This window comes from Pseudophryne corroboree, chromosome 2 (genome assembly GCF_028390025.1).
Source record: "Pseudophryne corroboree isolate aPseCor3 chromosome 2, aPseCor3.hap2, whole genome shotgun sequence".
In the NCBI taxonomy this organism is placed as follows: domain Eukaryota; kingdom Metazoa; phylum Chordata; class Amphibia; order Anura; family Myobatrachidae; genus Pseudophryne; species Pseudophryne corroboree.
In genome coordinates, this window is record NC_086445.1 from 811,540,895 (window position 1) to 811,558,885 (window position 17,991).

Consider the following 17,991-nt stretch of genomic DNA (forward strand, 5'->3'; position numbering starts at 1 on the left):
GGTGCTATATCACCTTCCACTTATCACTGCTTTATCACTTCTCCAAGTTTAATACATCTGCACGATTGTGAGGCATGTGATATCAGATGATCAGGGGAGCACCTGTAATCCAATTTCATTCAGAAAAAAATAATTCTTACCTTTGTGCTTCTTACTTTTCTTTTTCCTATAAGAGGAGATTCCATTTAGATTTTCCATGTCCTTCACTTCATCGCTACTTTCATACTGTTGTTCATTCTCAGATAAGATAGAGAACCCATCATCAGTGGCCACTTGAGAGGCTTCCAAGCCACAGAGCACTTTCACTGATGCAACAAATTCAAGAATAAAAATAAAATCATATTACTGAATTATAAAACCATAAACTAATGCAGTGTTTCACAACCTCTGTCCTCAAGGCATATTAACAGTCCTGGTTAAAAGGTTGCCATACTTGAGAACAGCTGACTTAATTAGTACCTTATTGATTGTGATTTATACCCCTTTCAGACCACTAATGCCGAGTCGCACCCAGGATTTGTATACGGGTACATCCAGGGTGCGACCGGCTGAGACCCATTTCAGACTGGCTTATTGTCAGGTCGATGTAGTCACCGTGTCACATGTGGAGATGGCATGTGGAGATAACATCATCTCCAAGTGCCGGCTCTTCAAGTTCACAGTGCTCTGCGACCCAGGTCAAAGTCATGTTTAACCCTGGTCTTTACCAGAGTAGAAAGGCCCATTAGAGAAAGACCCAGGTTATTTCAATAGGGTGCTCTCACACTGCATAATATCCTGGGTTGCTGCGTGTACACGTGCAATAATTCAGGATATGGGCACAGTCTGAAAAGGGTATACTTCATCTGTGATCAGACATGGATAGCCTTAAAACCTTGACTGTTGGTGTGCCTTGAGAACTGAGGTTGTGAAACACTGTACAAATGTATCCTGAAGATCACTGAAAAGAAAAAACTTTCATACCTTTAACTTAAAAATACAGCATTTTTTTGCTACCCAGCTTCATCATTAAATTAGAAAAAGGTCCAAAGTAATGAATTCATTTTCTGCATGTTTACTGTTTCAGCAGAAAGGAATGCTACATTTAATATAAATATATCTATATATATATCTATATATCTATATCTATCTCTCTCCAAACATACAAGCAAATACAGGGAAAAAAAATAAACAAAACAGCAGAACTTTACTGAAAACAGACCTGTCAAAGTCTAAAAAAAAATAAGAATTTACTTACCGACAATTCTATTTCTCGTAGTCCGTAGTGGATGCTGGGACTTCCGTAAGGACCATGGGGAATAGCGGCTCCGCAGGAGACTGGGCACAAAAGTAAAAGCTTTAGACTAGCTGGTGTGCACTGGCTCCTCCCCCCATGACCCTCCTCCAAGCCTCAGTTAGGATACTGTGCCCGGACGAGCGTACATAATAAGGAAGGATTTTGAATCCCGGGTAAGACTCATACCAGCCACACCAATCACACCGTACAACCTGTGATCTGAACCCAGTTAACAGTATGATAAACGTAGGAGCTTCTGAAAAGATGGCTCACAACAATAAACAACCCGATTTTTTTGTAACAATAACTATATACAAGTATTGCAGACAATCCGCACTTGGGATGGGCGCCCAGCATCCACTACGGACTACGAGAAATAGAATTATCGGTAAGTAAATTCTTATTTTCTCTGACGTCCTAGTGGATGCTGGGACTTCCGTAAGGACCATGGGGATTATACCAAAGCTCCCAAACGGGCGGGAGAGTGCGGATGACTCTGCAGCACCGAATGAGAGAACTCCAGGTCCTCCTCAGCCAGGGTATCGAATTTGTAAAATTTAGCAAACGTGTTTGCCCCTGACCAAGTAGCTGCTCGGCAAAGTTGTAAAGCCGAGACCCCTCGGGCAGCCGCCCAAGATGAGCCCACTTTCCTTGTGGAATGGGCTTTTACAGATTTTGGCTGTGGCAGGCCTGCCACAGAATGTGCAAGCTGAATTGTACTACAAACCCAACGAGCAATCGTCTGCTTAGAAGCAGGAGCACCCAGCTTGTTGGGTGCATACAGGATAAACAGCGAGTCAGATTTTCTGACTCCAGCCGTCCTGGAAACATATATTTTCAGGGCCCTGACTACGTCCAGCAACTTGGAGTCCTCCAAGTCCCTAGTCGCCGCAGGTACCACAATAGGCTGGTTCATGTGAAACGCTGAAAACCACCTTAGGGAGAAATTGAGGGCGAGTCCTCAGTTCTGCCCTGTCTGAATGAAAAATTAGGTAAGGGCTTTTATATGATAAAGCCGCCAATTCAGAGACACGCCTGGCTGAAGCCAGGGCTAACAGCATGACCACTTTCCATGTGAGATATTTCAATTCCACAGTGGTGAGTGGTTCAAACCAATGTGATTTTAGGAGACTCAACACTACATTGAGATCCCAAGGTGCCACTGTGAAATTCCTCTGTAGGGGCCTTCTTGGCCTCACACCACGCAACATATTTACGCCAAATGCGGTGATAATGTTTTGCGGTTACATCCTTTCTGGCCTTGACCAGGGTAGGGATGACTTCATCTGGAATGCCTTTTTCCTTCAGGATCCGGCGTTCAACCTCCATGCCGTCAAACGCAGCCGCGGTAAGTCTTGAAACAGACAAGGTCCCTGCTGGAGCAGGTCCTTTCTGAGAGGTAGAGGCCACGGGTCCTCCGTGAGCATCTCTTGCAGTTCCGGGTACCAAGTTCTTCTTGGCCAATCCGGAGCCACGAGTATAGTTCTTACTCCTCTCCTTCTTATGATTCTCAGTACTTTGGGTATGAGAGGCAGAGGAGGGAACACATACACCGACTGGTACACCCACGGTGTTACCAGAGCGTCCACCGCTATTGCCTGAGGGTCCCTTGACCTGGCGCAATATCTGTCCAGTTTTTTGTTGAGACGGGACGCCATCATGTCCACCTTTGGTTTTTCCCAACGGTTTACAATCACTTGGAAGACTTCTGGGTGAAGTCCCCACTCCCCCGGGTGGAGGTCGTGTCTGCTGAGGAAGTCTGCTTCCCAGTTGTCCACTCCCGGAATGAACACTGCTGACAGTGCTACCACATGATTTTCCGCCCAGCGGAGAATCCTTGCAGCTTCTGCCATTGCCCTCCTGCTTCTTGTGCCGCCCTGTCTGTTGACGTGGGCGACTGCCGTGATGTTGTCCGATTGGATCAATACCGACTGACCCTGAAGCAGAGGCCTTGCTTGACTTAGGGCATTGTAAATGGCCCTTAGTTCCAGGATATTTATGTGAAGAGACGTTTCCATGCTTGACCACAAGCCCTGGAAATTTCTTCCCTGTGTGACTGCTCCCCAGCCTCTCAGACTGGCATCTGTGGTCACCAGCATCCAATCCTGAATGCCGAATCTGCGGCCCTCTAGAAGATGAGCACTCTGTAACCACCACAGGAGAGACACCCTTGTCCTTGGAGATAGGGTTATCCGCTGATGCATCTGAAGATGCGATCCGGACCATTTGTCCAGCAGATCCCACTGAAAAGTTCTTGCATGGAATCTTCCGAATGGAATTGCTTCGTAAGAAGCCACCATTTTTCCCAGGACTCTCGTGCATTGATGCACTGACACTTGGCCTGGTTTTAGGAGGTTCCTGACTAGCTCGGATAACTCCCTGGCCTTCTCCTCCGGGAGAAACACCTTTTTCTGGACTGTGTCCAGAATCATCCCCAGGAACAGTAGACGTGTTGTTGGAATCAGCTGTGATTTTGGGATATTTAGAATCCACCCGTGCTGACGTAGCACTACCTGAGACAGTGCTACTCCGAACTCTAACTGTTCCCTGGATCTTGCCCTTATCAGGAGATCGTCCAAGTAAGGGATAATTAAGACGCCTTCTCTTCGAAGAAGAATCATCATTTCGGCCATTACCTTGGTAAAGACCCGGGGTGCCGTGGACAATCCTAACGGCAGCGTCTGAAACTGATAATGACAGTTTTGAACCACAAACCTGAGGTACCCCTGGTGAGAAGGGAAGATTGGGACATGGAGATAAGCATCTTTGATGTCCAGAGATACCATATAGTCCCCTTCTTCCAGGTTCGCTATCACTGCTCTGAGTGATTCCATCTTGAATTTGAACCTTTTTATGTAAGTGTTCAAGGATTTCAGATTTAAAATTGGTCTCACCGAGCCGTCCGGCTTCGGTACCACAAACAGCGTGGAATAATACCCCTTTCCCTGTTGTAGGAGGGGTACCTTGATTATCACCTGCTGGGAATACAGCTTGTGAATAGCTTCCAATACTGCCTCCCTGTCGGAGGGAGACGTTGGAAGAGCAGACTTCAGGAATCGGCGAGGGGGAGACGTCTCGAATTCCAATTTGTACCCCTGTGATACTACCTGCAGGATCCAGGGGTCCACTTGCGAGTGAGCCCACTGCGCGTTGAAATTTTTGAGACGGGCCCCCACCGTGCCTGAGTCCGCTTGTAAAGCCCCAGCGTCATGCTGAAGACTTGGCAGAAGCGGGGGAGGGCTTCTGCTCCTGGGAAGAGGCTGCCTGGTGCAGTCTTTTTCCTCTTCCTCTGCCCCGGGGCAGAAATGAGTGGCCTTTTGCTCGCTTGTTCTTATGGGAACGAAAGGACTGAGTTTGAAAAGACGGTGTCTTTTTCTGCTGAGAGGTGACCTGGGGTAAAAAGGTTGACTTTCCAGCCGTTGCCGTGGCCACCAGGTCTGATAGACCGACCCCAAATAACTCCTCCCCTTTATACGGCAATACTTCCATATGTCGTTTGGAATCTGCATCACCTGACCACTGTCGCGTCCATAACGCCCTTCTGGCAGAAATGGACATCGCACTCACTCTTGATGCCAGGGTGCAAATATCCCTCTGTGCATCCCGCATATATAGTAATGCATCCTTTAAATGCTCTATAGTTAATAAAATACTGTCCCTATCCAGGGTATCAATATTTTCAGTCAGGGAATCCGACCAAGCCACTCCAGCGCTGCACATCCAGGCTGAGGCGATTGCTGGTCGCAGTATAACACCAGTATGTGTGTATATACCTTTTAGGATATTTTCCAGCCTTCTATCAGCTGGTTCCTTGAGGGCGGCCGTATCAGGAGACGGTAACGCCACTTGTTTTGATAAGCGTGTGAGCGCCTTATCTACCCTAGGGGGTGTTTCCCAACGTGCCCTAACCTCTGGCGGGAAAGGGTATAGTGCCAATAATTTGTTAGAAATCAGCAGTTTTTTATCGGGGGAAACCCACGCTTTATCACACACCTCATTTAATTCCTCTGATTCAGGAAAAACTACTGGTAGTTTTTTCACACCCCACATAATACCCTTTTTTGTGGTACTTGTAGTGTCAGAAATGTTCAATGCCTCCTTCATTGCCGTGATCATGCAACGTGTGGCCCTACTGGACATTACGTCTGTCTCCTCACCGTCGACACTGGATTCAGTATCCGTGTCTGGGTCTGTGTCGACCATCTGAGGTAACGGGCGTTTTAGCGCCCCTGACGGTGTCTGAGACGCCTGAACAGGCACTAACTGATTTGCCGGCTGTCTCATGTCGTCAACAGTTTTTTGCAAAGTGCTGACATTGTCACGTAATTCTTTAAATACGACCATCCAGTTAGGTGTCGACTCCCTAGGGGGTGACATCACTAACACAGGCAATTGCTCTGCTTCCACATCATTTTCCTCCTCATACATGTCGACACAATCGTACCGACACCCAGCACACACACAGGGAATGCTCTGATAGAGGACAGGACCCCACTAGCCCTTTGGGGAGACAGAGGGAGAGTTTGCCAGCACACACCAGAGCGCTATATATATGCAGGGATAACCTTATATAAGTGTTACTCCCTGTTATAGCTGCTGTATTATATATTAGCTGCCAATAGTGCCCCCCCTCTCTTGTTTTACCCCGATTCTTGTAGCAGGACTGCAGGGGAGAGTCAGGGAGCCGTCCTTCCAGCGGAGCTGTGAGGGAAAATGGCGCTTGTGTGCTGAGGAGATAGGCTCCGCCCCCTTCTCGGCGGCCTTTTCTCAGGAAAACTGGCAGGGGTTAAATGCATCCATATAGCCTAGGAGCTATATGTGATGCATTTCTTTAGCCATATAAGGTTTTTATAGTGTTTTATTGCGTCTCAGGGCGCTCCCCCCCAGCGCCCTGCACCCTCAGTGACCGGAGTGTGAAGTGTGCTGAGAGCAATGGCGCACAGCTGCAGTGCTGTGCGCTACCTTATTTGAAGACAGGAACGTCTTCTGCCGCCGCTTTCTCCGGACCTCTTCGCTCTTCTGGCTCTGTAAGGGGGCCGGCGGCGCGGCTCCGGGACCCATCCAGGCTGAACCTGTGATCGTCCCTCTGGAGCTAATGTCCAGTAGCCAAGAAGCCCAATCCACTCTGCACGCAGGTGAGTTCGCTTCTTCTCCCCTTAGTCCCACGATGCAGTGAGCCTGTTGCCAGCAGTACTCACTGAAAATAAAAAACCTATTTAAACTTCTACTTCTAAGCAGCTCAGGAGAGCCACCTAGCATGCACCCTTCTCGTTCGGGCACAAAAATCTAACTGGGGCTTGGAGGAGGGTCATGGGGGGAGGAGCCAGTGCACACCAGCTAGTCTAAAGCTTTTACTTTTGTGCCCAGTCTCCTGCGGAGCCGCTATTCCCCATGGTCCTTACGGAAGTCCCAGCATCCACTAGGACGTCAGAGAAAATGTAAATACAAAAAGATGTTGGATCATATGGATGCTTTCAACCATGCTATCCGAATGATAGATCAAGTCAATAGGTCGACACCAAATGGTTGACATGGTCAAAAGGTTCAAATGGTCAACACAGCATATGGTCGACATCAGCTTTTTTTCCTTTTTTTAAAAAAATACGTTCAACTTTTTCATACTTTACCATCCACGTGGACTCTGATTGCGAGGGTGCACAGCACGCTAATTGGGGTTCCAAATGCTGCAAGGTAAAATATGACACCCAAACAAATGGAAAACTCATGTTGACTTTTTCATGTGTCAACCATTTCCATGTCAACCTTTTGATCACGACAACCTTGCGCATTTCGGTCATTTGGTGTAGACTTTTTGACTGTCTACCTATTATACCATAACTTTCAGCCATACAGAGATTCAATGTTCCCACTTTATTGGTTACAAATGGAACTTCCCCATAAAAGTGATTATAATTCATCTGCTCTGAGATCAGATACAATCATTGGATAGCAGTAGGCAGATGTTAAAGACGTGCATAATAGCTAGCAGACAGATACTGGAGAATGTGAAGGCATAGCATTATTTAATATTTGTAACCAGAGAAAAAGAAATACCCCTTCCGCAATATAGGAGCGCCATCTTAGACGCAAAGTGATGTAATAGGACACACAAGCAGCTTTTTCTTATTAAAATTATATGCAGCATGCCTATATTGTGTGTGTAATTGCGTCTGTATCTGCATCCAAAATGCAACGTTACAGTGTTTTAGCATAGCATTTTGTATGTAAATAGAGATGCATTTTTGCGTGGGGGAGGGGGGGGGAAGACGCTCGGCGCTACAGAGTCCCGCCACAACATGGCGCGACTTCAAGGGCTGTTTAGCGTTACTGCAGCAAGGATGTAAGGAGACACATCTGTAGCTGGACATCACTACGATGTCTGGCTCTGCACATTGCCGTCTATTACACTAAGGAACCTTCATTTTCATCTATAGCAAGTTTCTCAAATAGTTTTGCTCTGGGACCCAGTCAGTCAAAAATTATAGGACACCAGCAAGTTACCGCAGAATGGCCACCGCACATGTGTGGTCAGCAGACCGTACATGCACAGTAGCATTGCGGAAACATGAAACAGATGTGAAGTGACCGCTAATGCCATCACTTCATTTCTTACACAAATGCAGTGATAAGCTCCTTTCGGAGTCCCTGCCCTGCATGTGTTTTTTAATATATTCATGAGCATGTTAAGTTTATACCAAGGCTTTCGGAATGTCAGGGAGACAGTGAGGTGGCAGTGGGTGACGGGGAGGCAGAGAGTGGCAGTGGGAAACTGGGGAGACAGTGAATGACAGGGAGAGGTAGAGGGTGTCAGTGGGAGAGAGGAAGAAGCAATGGCTTGTACGGGAGAGTAAGAAAGAGGGTGGGAGATGGCGACTAGATAGAGGCAGAGGAGGATATGGGGAGGCAGTGGGCGATGAGGCTGGCAGAGGGCGACAGGGAGATGTAAGGGAAATGCAGAGGGTGGCAGTGATCCCAGGAGTCTGAAGTAACAGACTCCTTCAGCCAGTGATCCATCAGCCTGACTGTCAGCAAAATGGAGTTGCAACCCCATGCTAAGATGGGGGCGATCCACTTTGGGGTCGGGACCAACAGTTTGAGAACCACTGTTCTATAGGGCGCAACAAAAAATGAGCGCAGATATAGTGCAATGGAGTGCCTTCATGACATTTACGGAGATATGTTATTTATGAAGTCTGCGTTTGTAATTCTATAGTGCATGTCTTATACACGTCTCCAATATACCTATTAGAGTAATCAGGATACTTGCAATGATATATGAAACATTGATGCATTTGTTAAGAGCTGTATTGCTGAATAAGTTGGTAGCTTGACAGGTAGTGGGTTCAAGTTCAGCTCATGGCACCCCCTAAACTACTTCAGTTCATCAGTAAACTTGTTCTGAACATTAAGTAAACTAAGTGTTACATTAGTAAGAAGTAGAAGTTTAAGTGTTTAATTAGATTACTTAATGTTCAAAACAAGTTTACTGAGGTTTTGAAGCAGTTTAGTTATGTGAACCTCAGGTGGCCCCCTACACCGCATCAGACCTCCGCATATGCCCCTAAATGCACGTTTGCCATCTCCATAATTCTACATACAGTATATCACTTGTCTCCAAGGAGGCCAATCCCGGGATCGGCGGGATCCCGGGATTTGGGCCCAAAAATGCCGGGATTTGAATCCCGGGATTGGAGCATCCAATCCCGGGATTCACGGGATTGCACTGCGCATGTGCGGGAGGGTGTGTGTGTGTGTAAGTAATACTACTTACACTTAGGCGGGTGGCAGCCATAGACGAACGCTGAACGCGGCGACACTTCAAATGTGGCGCCGGCCGCCAGCCAATCAGAGTTGGCGGACCGGCAGCCAATCAGGGAAGCTGCCGCGGCAGCCAATCAGGAGCGACTGCTGCGGCCGCTTCCCTGATTGGCTGCTGGTCCGCCTGCTCTGGTTGGCTGGCGGTCGGCGCTTCATTTGAAATGCCGCCGCGTTCAGTGTGTCCATGGTTGGCGCCCACCTAATAGTAAGTGTTATTACTTAAGTTACACCCAGCCTCCCTCCCGCGCCGCTACCAACCCTCCCCGCTACCTACTGTACACCCTCCCGCCCAGCTACCTACACCCTCCCGCCCAGCTACCTACACCCTCCGCACCGCTAACTACACCCTCCCGCCCAGCTACCTACACCCTCCCGCCCAGCTACCTACACCCTCCCTCCCTTCCCCGCCGCTACCTACACCCTCCCGCGCTGCTCCCTACACCCTTCTTTACTGACCCCTACTGCAATCCCGGGATTGATCGTTTTTCAATCCCGGGATTGAAAAAACGGCCCTACTTGTCTCTAAACAAAACCCATAGTGAACAAGGCATTAGGTACTAAGAGGAATATTTATCAAAGAATATTTGTGCTATATCCCAAAGGGTGGTACGCAAATATTAAGAACCACCCAGATGTACAGTATGTAATGGGGACAGCACATATTGGGAGAGATCTGCTGCAATATCCCATTTTATATCTCAGAAGCAGCCCACATAAAACGCTGAATTTCATTCCGGAGCTTGGCATCGATAGCTAATGCCATCCCCGGATAGCATTAGCCATTGTAGCCTATGGGTTACACTTCAGTGATCGCAAATACAAGCTACAGTGCGTATTTTATGCGCTATAGGCAGAGAGTGACACTGACCTGTGTGCACCACAGCAAATAACAATCCCAAGTGTCTCCCCAGCCAATCGCTGCTGGTGCATCTCCCTCCATGCCCACCGTCACTCTGCAGTATGAATCTACAGTAGCTCTACACACGCTGCATAGGGCATTCGCCACAGAAGCCAGCTCTCTGTACTCAGGAGGCCAGCTCTACCCGGGTGCCGAGGGACAAGCTGGGGATGCAACTCAACAGTGACCCAACCAGGGGACTCCCAGCTAGTGCCCCAGTTGCAATCTACCCTACACCTAGTACTGCCCCAGCAGATGGCATAGACTGAGCATGGAAGGTTAGGATGAGAGACAGCTGGGATTGATAAAGAAGTGGATCTTGAGAGACCGTATGAAGTTTTGCCGAGGTGAAGAGTCTGATGGGGAGAGGTAGAGAATTCCAGAGATAGGGAGCAACACATGCAAAATCCTGGGAGGAAGTAATTAGTTGGCAGGAGAGGCATTTGTGGAGCGAAGAGGACAGATGGGAGTGTAAAGGGAGATAAGGTCAGACATGTAAATGGGAGAGGAATGGGTGAGGACTTTGTGAGAAGCTTGAATTAGATTTCTGAAGGGGAATTAGCGCCAGTGAAGGACTTGTAAGATAGGGGAGGTGGACGTAGTACGTTTGGCGAGGAAGATGAGACGGGCAGCAGCACTGAAGATAGATTAGAGTGGATAGAGGCAGTTGTCAGGGAGGTGGAGATAGGAGTTTACAGTTGTCCAATCTGTGGATGACCAGTGAGTGGATGAGGGTCTTCCAAGCATCCAGGGTGAGAAAGGGTCCGGAAATATTTTTGAGATGGAAACGGCAGGACTGCGAGAGGTACAGAATGTGTGGTTTAAAGGAGAGGGAGGAGTAAAGGATAACTCCATGAAAACGTACTTCGGTATGTAGGTTTGATCTCACAGCCCCATGTGTAAGCTAGTGTGAAATCTTAATATTTGGTCAGGGAACGTAAAAGACCCTTTTAAATTATTTTGTGGTGGCAGAACAAATGGTGTATTTATCCTAAGTGACTGACATGCTCAACCATCACAACCCAGCTGTCTTGGATTGCATCATCTATGGGCAGGCTGGAATTGTGACAAGCCTTCGCCCTCCTTGCCCCCAGCAGCTATATAGCCTCATCACCCTCCTTGCACTCAAAACTGTCCTAGCTGTTATCTATCCCATCACCAGCAGCTATGTACACTTACTCCCTCCTAGCTGATGGGGCCAAAGAGGGGGTAAGTGTGCACAGCCGATGGGGATAGTGTAGACAGCAGCTCAGGCAGTATTGGGGGCAAGGATTGGTATAGGGGCGGGCAGTGCTGGGGGTGGGGAGGGCAGAAAGGGTCGATAGCTGCTGGGGCAGATCTGGGAGTAATCTACCCTTACTCCTCTCCCTACCTCCAGCACTGCCTGCACCTAATACACTCCTTTACCCTAGTACTGCCAACAGTATTGCCTATCCCTAACCCACTCCTTGCGCACAGTACTGCCCCAGTTACTATCAACCCTTACCCCAACTGCTGCATGCCCTTATGCCCCGATACCCAAACTATAGATTGTGATGGGACCCAAAATCAGTAGAGAAGGACCCAATTTTTTTTGAAGTGTTGGAGTGGGGTCTCTGTGACCCACATATTTCATTGCTCAGCGCAATTACTGGAGTTCACATCATGTACTGGGAGAGGGATCCAGGTGCAATACATATGCTAATTTACTGTATGAATATACAGAAAAGACCACTGACCAAGGTTTCCAGAGTCGTTATATATATATATATATATATATATCTCTATATATATATATATATATATATATATATATATATATCTCTCTCTCTATATATATATATAAAATAATAATAATTTACTCACCGGTAATTCTATTTCTCGTAGTCCGTAGTGGATGCTGGGGACTCCGTAAGGACCATGGGGAATAGACTGGGCACTCTAAAAGAAAGAAAAGATTAGGTACTATCTGGTGTGCACTGGCTCCTCCCTCTATGCCCCTCCTCCAGACCTCAGTTAGGGAAACTGTGCCCGGAAGAGCTGACACTACAAGGAAAGGATTAGGAATCCAGGGTAAGACTCATACCAGCCACACCGTATAACTTGTGATAACCATACCCAGTTAACAGTATGAACAACAACTGAGCCTCAATCAACGGATGGCTCATAACAATAACCCTTTAGTAAGCAATAACTATATACACGTATTGCAGAAGAAGTCCGCACTTGTGACGGGCACCCAGCATACACTATGAGAAATAGAATTACCGGTGAGTAAATTCTTATTGTCTCTGACGTCCTAGTGGATGCTGGGGACTCCGTAAGGACCATGGGGATTATACCAAAGCTCCCAAACGGGCGGGAGAGTGCGGACGACTCTGCAGCACCGAATGAGCAAACTCAAGGTCCTCCTCAGCCAGGGTATCAAACTTGTAGAACTTAGCAAATGTGTTTGAACCCGACCAAGTAGCAGCTCGGCAAAGCTGTAAAGCCGAGACCCCTCGGGCAGCCGCCCAAGAAGAGCCCACCTTCCTTGTGGAATGGGCTTTTACTGATTTTGGATGCGGCAATCCAGCCGCAGAGTGAGCCAGCTGAATCGTGCTACAGATCCAGCGAGCAATAGTCTGCTTCGAAGCAGGAGCGCCAACCTTGTTGGCTGCATACAGAATAAACAGCGAGTCAGACTTTCTGACTCCCGCCGTTCTGGAAACATAAATTTTCAAAGCCCGGACTACGTCCAGCAACTTGGAATCCTCCAAGTCCCTAGTAGCCGCAGGCACCACAATAGGTTGGTTCAAATGAAACGATGATACCACCTTAGGGAGAAATTGGGGACGAGTCCTCAATTCTGCCCTGTCCATATGGAAGATCAGATAGGGGCTTTTATATGACAAAGCCGCCAATTCTGACACACGCCTAGCCAAAGCTAAGGCCAATAGCATGACCACTTTCCACGTGAGATATTTTAGCTCCACGGTCTTAAGTTGCTCAAACCAGTGGGATTTCAGGAAATCCAACACAACGTTAAGATCCCAAGGTGCCACTGGTGGCACAAAAGGAGGCTGAATATGCAGCACTCCCTTTACAAACGTCTGAACCTCAGGCAGTGAAGCCAGTTCTTTTTGAAAGAAAATGGATAGGGCCGAGATCTGAACCTTTATGGACCCTAATTTGAGGCCCACAGTCACACCTGACTGTAGGAAATGCAGAAAACGACCCAACTGGAAGTCCTCTGTAGGGGCCTTCCTGGCCTCACACCAAGCAACATATTTCCGCCATATGCGGTGATAATGCTTTGCTGTCACATCCTTCCTAGCTCTTATCAGCGCAGGAATTACTTCATCCGGTATACCCTTTTCCGCTAGGATCCGGCGTTCAACCGCCATGCCGTCAAACGCAGCCGCGGTAAGTCTTGGAACAGACAGGGCCCCTACTGCAACAGGTCCTGTCTGAGAGGCAGAGGCCATGGGTCCTCTGTGACCATCTCTTGAAGTTCTGGGTACCAAGTCCTTCTTGGCCAATCCGGAACAATGAGTATCGTTCTCACTCCTCTTTTTCTTACTATTCTCAGTACCTTGTGTATGAGAGGAAGAGGAGGAAACACATATACCGACTGGAACACCCACGGAGTTACCAGTGCGTCCACAGCTATCGCCTGAGGGTCCCTTGACCTGGCGCAATATTTTTTTAGCTTTTTGTTTAGGCGGGACGCCATCATGTCCACCTGTGGCCGTTCCCACCGATTTGCAATCTGCTCGAAGACTTCTTGATGAAGTCCCCACTCTCCCGGGTGGAGGTCGTGCCTGCTGAGGAAGTCTGTTTCCCAGTTGTCCACTCCCGGAATGAACACTGCCGACAGTGCTTGTACGTGATTCTCCGCCCAACGAAGAATCCTTGTGGCTTCCGCCATCGCCACCCTGCTTCTTGTGCCGCCCTGTCGGTTTACATGGGCGACTGCCGTGATGTTGTCTGACTGAATCAGCACTGGTTGGTCTCGAAGCAGGGGCTCCGCTTGACTCAGGGCGTTGTATATGGCCCTTAATTCCAGTATGTTTATGTGCAGACGAGTCTCCTGACTTGACCACAGCCCCTGGAAGTTTCTTCCCTGAGTGACTGCCCCCCATCCGCGGAGGCTTGCATCCGTGGTCACCAGGACCCAATCCTGTATGCCGAACCTGCGGCCCTCGAGAAGATGAGCACTCTGCAGCCACCACAGAAGAGACACCCTGGCCCTCGGGGACAGGGCGATCAGCCGATGCATTTGAAGATGCGATCCGGACCACTTGTCCAACAGATCCCACTGAAAGATCCTGGCATGGAACCTGCCGAAAGGAATGGCTTCGTATGACGCTACCATCTTTCCCAGGACTCGCGTGCAGTGATGCACTGACACCTGCTTTGGTTTCAGGAGATCCCTGACCATGGTCACTAACTCCTGAGCCTTCTCCTCCGGGAGAAATACCTTCTTCTGTTCTGTGTCCAGAATCATGCCCAGGAAGGGCAGACGCGTCGTAGGAATCAGCTGCGACTTTGGAATATTCAGAATCCAGCCGTGCCGTAGCAACACTTCCTGAAAGTGCGCTACACTGACCAACAACTGCTCTCTGGACCTCGCCTTTATGAGGAGATCGTCCAAGTACGGGATAACTAACTCCTTGCTTCCGGAGGAGTACCATCATCTCCGCCATTACCTTGGTAAAGACTCTCGGTGCCGTGGATAGACCAAACGGCAACGTCTGGAATTGGTAAAGACAGTCCTGTACCACAAACCTGAGGTACTCCTGGTGAGGCGGATAAATGGGGACATGCAAGTACACATCCTTGATGTCCAGAGATACCATAAAATCCCCCTCTTCCAGGCTGGCAATGACCGCTCTGAGCAATTCCATTTTGAACTTGAACTTTTTCATGTAAATGTTCAAGGATTTTAAATTTAGAATGGGTCTTACCGAACCGTCCGGTTTCGGTACCACAAACAGTGTGGAATAGTAACCCCTTCCCTGCTGAAGGGGGGGTACCATTATTATCACTTGCTGGAGGTACAGCTTGTGAATAGCCGTCAGGACTATCTCCCTCCCCGTGGGAGAAGCTGGCAAGGCGGATTTTAGGTAACGGTGAGGGGGCGTCACTTCGAATTTCAGCTAGTATCCCTGAGATACAATTTGTATAGCTCAAGGATCCACTTGTGAGCGAACCCACTGGTTGCAGAAAATTCGGAGACGCGCCCCCACCGCTCCTGGCTCCGCCTGTGGAGCCCCAGCGTCATGCGGTGGACTTAGTGGAAGCAGGGGAGGACTTTTGTTCCTGAGAACTGGCTGCATGGTGCAGCTTCTTTCCTCTACCCCTGCCTCTGGCAAGAAAGGATGCACCACTGACTCTCTTGCTTTTTTGAGAACGAAAGGACTGCATTTGGTAATACGGTGCTTTCTTAGGCTGTGAGGAAACCTGTGGCAAGAAAGTCGACTTTCCAGCTGTCGCTGTGGATACGAGGTCCGAGAGACTGTCCCCAAACAATTCCTCACCCTTATAAGGCAAAACCTCCATGTGTTTTTTAGAGTCGGCATCCCCTGTCCATTGCCGAGTCCATAAGACCCTCCTGGCAGAAAATAAGATTTTACTCACCGGTAAATCTATTTCTCGTAGTCCGTAGTGGATGCTGGGAACTCCGAAAGGACCATGGGAAATAGCGGCTCCGCAGGAGACTGGGCACAACTAAAGAAAGCTTTTAGGTCACCTGGTGTGCACTGGCTCCTCCCACTATGACCCTCCTCCAAGCCTCAGTTAGGACACTGTGCCCGGACGAGCTGACATAATAAGGAAGGATTTTGAATCCCGGGTAAGACTCTTACCAGCCACACCAATCACACCGTATAACTCGTGATACTATACCCAGTTTAACAGTATGAAAACAACTGAGCCTCTCAACAGATGGCTCAACAATAACCCTTTAGTTAACAATAACTATGTACAAGTATTGCAGACAATCCGCACTTGGGATGGGCGCCCAGCATCCACTACGGACTACGAGAAATAGATTTACCGGTGAGTAAAATCTTATTTTCTCTGACGTCCTAGTGGATGCTGGGAACTCCGAAAGGACCATGGGGATTATACCAAATCTCCCAAACGGGCGGGAGAGTGCGGATGACTCTGCAGCACCGAATGAGAGAACTCAAGGTCCTCCTCAGCCAGGGTATCAAATTTGTAGAATTTTGCAAACGTGTTTGCCCCTGACCAAGTAGCAGCTCGGCAAAGTTGTAAAGCCGAGACCCCTCGGGCAGCCGCCCAAGATGAGCCCACCTTCCTTGTGGAATGGGCTTTTACTGATTTAGGATGCGGCAGTCCAGCCGCAGAATGCGCCAGCTGAATTGTGCTACAAATCCAGCGAGCAATAGTCTGCTTAGAAGCAGGAGCACCCAGTTTGTTGGGTGCATACAGGATAAATAGCTAGTCAGTTTTCCTGACTCTAGCCGTCCTGGAAACATAAATTTTCAAGGCCCTGACTACGTCCAGCAACTTGGAATCCTCCAAGTCCCTTGTAGCCGCAGGCACCACAATAGGTTGGTTCAAGTGAAAAGCTGATACCACCTTAGGGAGAAACTGGGGACGAGTCCTCAATTCCGCCCTATCCATATGGAAAATCAGATAAGGGCTTTTACATGACAAAGCTGCCAATTCTGACACACGCCTGGCCGAAGCCAAGGCCAATAACATGACCACTTTCCACGTGAGATATTTTAGATCCACGGTTTTAAGTGGCTCAAACCAATGTGATTTTAAGAAACTCAACACCACGTTGAGATCCCAAGGTGCCACTGGAGGCACAAACGGGGGCTGAATATGCAGCACTCCTTTCACAAACGTCTGAACTTCAGGTAGTGAAGCTAGTTCTTTCTGGAAGAAAATCGACAGAGCCGAGATCTGTACCTTAATGGAGCCTAATTTCAGGCCCATAGTCACTCCTGCTTGTAGGAAATGCAGAAATCGACCTAGTTGAAATTCCTCTGTTGGGGCCTTTTTGGCCTCACACCAAGCAACATATTTCCGCCATATGCGGTGATAATGCTTTGCAGTTACATCTTTCCTGGCTTTAATCAGCGTAGGAATGACTTCCTCCGGAATGCCCTTTTCCTTCAGGATCCGGCGTTCAACCGCCATGCCGTCAAACGCAGCCGCGGTAAGTCTTGGAACAGACAGGGCCCCTGCTGCAGCAGGTCCTGTCTGAGCGGCAGAGGCCATGGGTCCTCTGAGATCATCTCTTGAAGTTCCGGGTACCACGCTCGTCTTGGCCAATCCGGAACCACGAGTATTGTTCTTACTCCTCGTTTTCTTATTATTCTCAGTACCCTTGGTATGAGAGGCAGAGGAGGGAACACAAACTGACTGGTACACCCACGGTGTCACTAGAGCGTCCACAGCTATCGCCTGAGGGTCCCTTGACCTGGCACAATATCTCTCTAGTTTTTTGTTTAGGCGGGACGCCATCATGTCCACCTGTGGCCGTTCCCATCGATTTACAATCAGCGTGAAGACTTCTGGATGAAGTCCCCACTCTCCCGGGTGGAGGTCGTGCCTGCTGAGAAAGTCTGCTTCCCAGTTGTCCACTCCCGGAATGAACACTGCTGACAGTGCTAGTACGTGATTTTCCGCCCATCGGAGAATCCTTGTGGCTTCTGCCATTGCCATCCTGCTTCTTGTGCCGCCCTGTCGATTTACATGGGCGACTGCCGTGATGTTGTCTGACTGGATCAGTACCGGCTGGTGTAGAAGCAGGGATTTTGCCTGACTTAGGGCATTGTAAATGGCCCTTAGTTCCAGAATATTTATGTGTAGGGAAGTCTCCTGACTCGACCATAGTCCTTGGAAGTTTCTTCCCTGTGTGACTGCCCCCCAGCCTCGAAGGCTGGCATCCGTGGTCACCAGGACCCAGTCCTGTATGCCGAATCTGCGGCCCTCTAGAAGATGAGCACTCTGCAGCCACCACAGCAGAGACACCCTGGTTCTTGGAGACAGGGTTATT

General features: G+C 48.7%; 1 protein-coding gene across 1 annotated transcript in view; it reads right to left on the minus strand.

The window, feature by feature from the left end:
- TMEM183A (transmembrane protein 183A) overlaps positions 1–17,991 on the minus strand; it is a 111,123-nt gene that overhangs the window by 48,243 nt on the left and 44,889 nt on the right. Inside the window, exon 3 of the mRNA XM_063955667.1 lies at positions 141–305. Within this exon, the coding sequence (XP_063811737.1) occupies positions 141–305 (165 nt within the window). The remainder of the gene's footprint in view (positions 1–140; positions 306–17,991) is intronic.